The sequence below is a fragment of the Arachis ipaensis genome, chromosome B03, assembly GCF_000816755.2.
Source record: "Arachis ipaensis cultivar K30076 chromosome B03, Araip1.1, whole genome shotgun sequence".
Lineage (NCBI taxonomy): Eukaryota > Viridiplantae > Streptophyta > Magnoliopsida > Fabales > Fabaceae > Arachis > Arachis ipaensis.
In genome coordinates, this window is record NC_029787.2 from 8,752,607 (window position 1) to 8,760,081 (window position 7,475).

General features: G+C 36.5%; 1 protein-coding gene across 1 annotated transcript; it reads right to left on the reverse strand.

Moving 5' to 3' along the window:
- LOC107628757 lies at nucleotides 647-3,258 on the reverse strand. Its single transcript, XM_016331351.2, has one exon. The coding sequence runs from the start codon at nucleotides 2,736-2,738 to the stop codon at nucleotides 843-845; it is 1,896 nt and encodes a 631-aa protein (XP_016186837.1). The 5' UTR covers nucleotides 2,739-3,258; the 3' UTR covers nucleotides 647-842.

Consider the following 7,475-nt stretch of genomic DNA (forward strand, 5'->3'; position numbering starts at 1 on the left):
TACAATTATATTTGTTTTTATATATGATTAAATATACGTATAAAATTATTTTATACTCTATTTAATATAATTGTTAATTTTTTATGGCCGAATACTCCTGAAAATGACTGATCGGATCGGTTTAGAAAAATATCTTTTAAATTCCTCTGATCTTCTCCTAACACTTAGTTCATCGAGTATGGATCAAATTAATTCAGATGAATATTGTTATTGTACGTCTTACAAAAGTAATAGATGAAAATATTCTCTTAATCAATTTTAGGTACAAACCAATCGTGCTTTCTTAACTTGATGGCATAGTCTCTTTCTTCGCTCTTCAGTTCTCTTGCCTCCTCAATTTTTCTTAGTTGCACAAATGCGGCCTGTGTTTGCTAACACTGCATATAATACGATTCATATACCCAACTCTATAATATGTCTCCATTAATTTGCTTAGTTAACTCAGTACAACACTGGCAAAGGCTTGTTATTTTTACATTATTATTCAAAACTTAATAAATGAGTGAAATTTAGAATTATAGCAAAAAAGCAATAAGATAGATAGTATGAGAAAAAGAAATATTTTTATAAAAAAGGCAAAAACAAAAATCTCTTTGTTATAGTGAACATGTAATCTGTGATGAACAGGGAATGATGAAAGAAAGCAGAAATAGAGAGAAGCTAAGGACAAGATGAATATAACTAGCAAGGTAAGTTTGAACTGGGGATTCATGTTCCAAAATTAATATTTTCCAATGGGTATATATAACATAACATAACCCCCAAATCATTTTGTTCTGCTAATTTAATAATATTTATATACACTCATGCAACTAAAAGAGGGAGAGTTGTCATTTTATTGATTAATTAACAGAATAGAATGCCCTTGTTGCTCTTGATTGATAGAGTTCCAAGCGGCTCTTTGCTTCTGGCAAGAGCGCTTCGATGTCAGGGTCAGCCATCAAATGCCCCTGCTTGGTGCACCATTCAAGAACAATAGGAACATCTTCTTGCGCAAGAGCCTCACTCTTGGGCACATGCAACGCCACATAACACAAAAGAATCACCGAAGGAATCTGCACCGACTGCTCGGCGAAATAAACCAGCTGGACCAAGTGCTTTGCGCCACCAGCTTCGATTATGGCGCTGCAATGCGTGTTGTGCAGGAAGTTATCCGTACAAGCGAATTTGTTAAGCGCAATCACAGCTTCCACTGAAACTTCCGGTTCTCTTTCATCTAGAAGCTTCACCAACGGCTCTATGAACCTTGTCTCCGTGGCTCTGAACGTCCTTGCCAGATTTCCAACGGCTCTGACGCACGGTATGAGCAGATCGCTATTGTCTCCTTTCTTGATGACGTTGAGGAACTGCTCCACCACGGCTTTGGCCGCCGGGGAAGTCGGTTTGAAGGCGGAGCGTCTGAGATCGGGGTGTTCCTCTGCCACGGCAGTTATCTCCATCAAGGCCAGAGCTGAGTATCTACGAAGCTCATCCGTGCCTTTCTCTAAGAGAACCGCAAAACAGAGAAGAGCACGTGATTCTGTTATGTTGTTGCAAATGGAGAGGTTTCCTTTACAGAGCTGCCATAAGGCTCTAGCTGCCATTGCCTTCATCTCCGCCTTAGTATTGGGGTCCTCATACTCCCTCCCGCCGATACTACTCGTCCCTGTTATAGTATTCATATTCATATTTCCACCGCCATCACTAACCACCTTTGGGTTAATGTTACTGGTATGATCCGTCATTGCTGGAACTGTGGGTTGGTTACCCTTAACGGCATTAACCAAATTCTGCATCTGTGTACTTGCTTGGTTGGCTCCCATGGGATGAGAGGGGAAGTGATCCTGATTTGAATTCATCATCTTATGCTTGTTGACAACGGCGTATTTACTGTGCTCTTGAATGGTTTCGAAAGCCAGATGGCTAACCAGCAACCTTATGCAATTGTTCTGTGAGAAATGATCTTGGCACTTTGGGTGATTCGCTGCTAATTCAGAAATTGCCCAAGCCACCTCAATTTGAACCTTCATGTGACCGTCTTTCAGGATTTTGGCGAACACGGAGGAAACGCCGGCGTTAACGATGTGCTCCACGCTCTCTGGATCCTTCCCGAGTAAACCGATGGCTCTTGCTGCGTTCTGTTGCCCTTCTAACTTGCCTTCCTTCAAGAGTTTTAGAAGAGGGGGAACGCCGCCTTCTTCCAGGATGAGTTTGCCGTAACGGTCGTTGTCGCGAGCCAGGGAAACAAGGGAGGCTGCGGCGTCGGAGCGTTCCTCCACGGAGCCGTTTGAGAGGAGGTTTGCGATTTGTTCCCAGATGAGGCAGAGGATGGGCTCGTTGGAGGCGATTGGAGGGAGTCCGAGGTACTCGTCGTCGCGCTCGTCTGCGGAGGCGGAGACGCGGAGGAGCCACTGGACGTCGCCGATGGAGTTTTCCAACTGCATGGATATTTTTTTGAGTGCGGTGGTGGGGATGATGGTGAAGAGGCGTTTGATGAAGGTGTTGGCGCGGCATTTATCGACGAGAATGAGGGCCTTGTCGAGGACCTGCTCGGTGTCCTCGATGATCCGGCGCGTCGGCCTCTCGTACAAGTCGTTGCTGTTCCTGGCGGCTTGGCGGAGGAGGGCGGCCAGCTTATCGGTTTTGGCCTTGATGTCGAGGCAATCGCTGCGGAAATTTTGCGCCTCTTCCGCCATCTTGGAGACCGTGTCAGCCATCTGAATCGGGCTGGCCAGGATCTCCTTCACTATGCTCGTCATGGTTTCGCCAATTTACAGCAAAACCAACAACGTAACTAGAAGATCAGATCACACACCCGTCCCTACAACGATTCATATACGTGATGATTGCGAATATCGAAGGCTTAATGCGTTACGTTTCGTTTATTAATTAAAAGTAAAATGGGAGCGGTTTCTTTATTTTGCATTGTCAAGGGGGATGGAGATACGGATGCATACTAGAAGGTGAGGGCGGCAGAGAGTGGCGGCGGTGTTGGAGAGGGGGAGGCGAGGGCTTGGGAAAAAATGATGGGATGGCGAAACGGGTTTTTCTGCAACAAGAATACCATGTGAGAATTTAGGGCCCGGGAAAAGATGAAAATGATGTCGAGCTATATATAGTGGTTGGCGAATGGAAGGTGGTTCAAGTGTCATGCAGTGGGCAGTGGGGAAAAATAAAGATAATGTTGGCCTTATTCTTACGGTGGTACACTTATATTATTGTGCATGTCTCAGATATACATACATATAGAGATGTTCCTCTTATCTTACCGTCATGCTCTTTCATCTTACAAAATAAAATGATGATATACATCCATAACTCTTATTTATAATTGTGTTTCATAGAAGTGTGTTCGTGGATGTGTCTAATAATTAATATATTTTAAATACATATATAAAGAGACACATTCAGAAAATATATCTATAAAGACACTTTTATTAAACACAGCTATAAAAAAGACATTCTTATTAGACATATCCACGAACACACTTTCATGAAACACAATTATAAATAAGAGTTGGCAGAAGTTGGCAGAACCGTATTAATAAAAATGTCTTAGTATGTCTCTTAAAAGTATATCCTAAAGGTCATTTAGTATTTGAAAAATTACTCCATCTTTAAATTAGTTATTCAAATTTTTTTAATTAAATTTATCTTTAAAAAATTTAAAATTAGTCAAATTAATCCTTGTTTATAACATCAGAGATATGACATGTTAAGTAACATGTCAGTATACACCTTAAAATCTTAGTTGATTACTAATATGATGTGTTTATAAATTGATGAATTTTAATGTCTCAAAGTTCTCTCTAATTTAAAATTGATTTAATCTAATTATAAAAACTTGTCATATTAACAGTTAATTAGAACTACTAAATATGTGCTATGTTTAGTGTGATATCACTTACCAAACTACATCATTAAATTTTAATGTTAACAACAAAAATGAAGGACTAATTCAACTAACTTCAAATTTTTAAAAAATGAATTTAATTAAAAAAATTTTCAAAAATTAATTTAAAAAATGAGTGATTTTTCATTGCTATAATATTAGATGCATAGTGTTAATTCTCAAGACTTTTTAATTATCATAGTTAGTAATACATTTGTCCTGCAATTTTTTTGAGGAAGCAAATAATCAACCAGAATGACAGTCGTTTATCTCAATACCAAAATTAAATTTATAATTTCAAGTTATATACTTGTTTATTTACAAAAATATTAATTAGTACGCATAGAAGTACTACTGTTCAACCAAATATTTGTATGTGCACAATTTTATTTTTAAGATAATAAATAATGGAATCAATTTTTTTATTGATATAATAATATATAAGATTAGATTTTTGTATAAATTACGCTATAATTAAACACAATTTAAACCCTTTTTACTAACCCATCCATTGTTCTTCACATAGATCAACCTACTATGTGAACTACAATAATAAGGAACACTTGAACCGAAAATTTTCTATTTGAAGCACGTATTAACGTATACCATAAGAATTGAACTTATGAGATTTAAAATGCAAGATCAATTATTAAGATCATAGCTAGTTTCTATACTTTGAATTCAAAATTTTACGTATCATTGCTAGCATGCATGAACTATTAAAGTTCCTTTATATATATCACATAACTGTATTTTTTTTTTTCAATTCTTGAAATGTAAACTCTAGACAATTTATTAAAAAACAAAAAATTTATATCATCATGACTAATTTTAGAAAAAAATTTAAGGGCTTATGAGACTCACATGTGTATTTACCAATCAGTTATGTGTAATTAAGTTAATAACAGTAATTAATTAAAGTAAGTTTCTAGAAACAATTAGTTAGTTAGTTATTCCCTCTAATGTATAAAATTAATATTTTTCATTCATTTTCAATATACACAATTATTCTAATTCTCTAAAATTATTGGTTCAACATGATCCTGAAGAATGACAGATCCTTGTGCGTTCAATGCGGATTGCTCAGATACACAATGAACAAATGTTACAAAATACATGGATATCCTCCAAGCTATGGCAAAGGAAGAGGAACCAAACCGACTGCATATAATATCACTAATAGCTTCGCTGATACACATTGTCAATAAGCCAATTCGAGTCTGACTTTGAATGCCACCCAAATATGACAATTAATGAAGTTGTTGAATAGCCACCAGATTCAAGAAATACCAACAAGTACAGCAACTGAAGTATCTATTCTAGTAAATATTGTCCTCAACACCTCAATTTCAATATCAAAATTATAAAAAATATGATTGGATTTTTGATAGTGGAGTCACTATCTACATTGCTTGTATACTATGTCTTTGAATAGGAATTTCACTTACACAGAGGAAGTATACTATGTATTTGCTCAAAAACACCAATTTTTTGGACTGCAAGTCAGCTTTGATTCCAATGGAGGCAAATCTTAAATTGAGAGCCAAAGAAAGTGGCTGGGTTGACGATGCATCAGCCTATCGAAGACTGATTGGTAGACTTACATATCTCACCATTTCAAGACCTGTCATAATATTTGCAGTGACAAAACTAGCACAATTCATGTCTGATCCAAGAGTTTCACACCTACATGCAGTCTACTAAGTCTTAAGATACTTCAAGGCAGCACCAGACCAAGGTATTCTTTTCTCATCAAACTCAAAGCTCAACTTGTCAATTTCCATCGATATAGATTGGGGCAGTTGCCTCGACACTAAGAGAACTACCACTGGCTACTGCACTTTTTCGGGAGATTCTTTGATCTCTTAGAAAAGCAAGAAGCAACATGTCGTGTCCAGAAGCTTAATCGAGGCTGAGTACATGCCGGACTATGACCAACGCTGCTTGTGAAGTTGTATGGCTCACCAACTTGCTGAAGTTAATGGATATCACAGTTTTCTCTGCCATGCTTTTTCGTAATAATCTTCTAGTTATTCAATTAGCTTCTAATTCAACTTTCCATGAAAGATCTAAGCATGATGAGATAGATTGCCATTTCATTAAAGAAAAAATTGAAACTGGTTTCATTAAATTGGTACACATCTCCACCAAACACCAATTAGCAGATATTCTTATAAAAAACCATTCTCAAACCCCAATTTCTTTTTCTCATGTCTAAATTGGGAACATATAATCTGTATGCTCTAATTTGAGGCAAGATATTAGACTCACATGTATATTTATCAATCAATTATGTGTAATTGAGTTAGTAACAATAATTAGTTAGAGTAAGTTTCTAGAAACAATTAGTTAGTTAGTTGTTCCCTCTTCCGTATAAAGCCAACTTCTCCCATTTATTTTCAATACACACAACTATTTTAATTCTCTAAAATCATTGGTTCAATAGGGCCTATTAGACTCACATGTGTATTTACCAATCAGTTATGTGTAATTAAATTAGTAACAGTAATTAGTTAGAGTAAGTTTCTAAAAAACAATTAGTTAGTTAGTTGTTCCTTCTTATGTATAAATTTAACATCTTCTACTCATTTTCAATACACACAATTATTTTAATTCTCTGAAATTATTGGTTCAACATGATCTATAAAGAAGGACAGACCTTTGTACGCTCACTGTGGATTGCTCGAACACACAATAGACAAATGTTATAAAATACATGGATATCCTTCAAGTTATGGCAAATGGAAAGGAACCAGACAGATTGCACACAATATCATTGATAGCTTCGCTGATGCACATTTTTAATAAACCAATTCGAGTCTGACTTTGAATGTCACCCAGATACGACAATTAATGAAGTTGTTGAATAGCCACAAGATTCAAGAAGTACTAGCAAGTACAGCAACTGAAGTATCTACTCCAGTAGATATTGTCTTCAACACCTCAATTTCAAGATCAAAATTACAATACTTCTGGCAGTTAGCGGCGGTTCTGGAGCAATATTGTAGCGGTTTTAAATCGCCGTTAAATATTTTGCGACGGTTAAATAACCGTTGAAAGATAGGCCGCGGGCAAACGGTTAGCGGCGATTTATGCTAACCGTTGGAATAACCGCCGTGAAATATAAATTGATTTTGTGGTGGTTTTTACTCGCTACCATAGCTGGCCGACAAAACGTCTACAATTTTGCGGTGGTTTGCAACCACCGCTAAATAGCAGGTAAATGAAAACAGCATTTGTTTTGCGATGTCAGATTCAGTATTCCCATTCATGTCGAATCGGGAGTGACCAACCGTTAAACCCGCGCTTTCACCAATAGACCCACAACGCGTGGATCACTCGAACCTTGAACCTGGGAAAAGGAAAAGTTTTAACAATGTCATGCTGCCAGTAAGCCAAATGACTCTTCAATGTATATAGAGCTAATAATTATATATATCATATCAACACATTTAATTGCCACACAATTTTTTGTTATATACTTTATATCTGATCATAGTTATTATAAGCACCTTATATATTACATATATATAAAGGCATGGATCATATTATAATTTATACATAATTTAATTAAATTAAATTTAAATAAAGATTTTTTTATATT

Coding starts and splice junctions, on each gene's coding strand:
- LOC107628757 (XM_016331351.2), bottom strand. CDS start 2,738: ATGACGAGCATAGTGAAGGAGATCCTGGCCAGCCCGATTCAGATGGCT.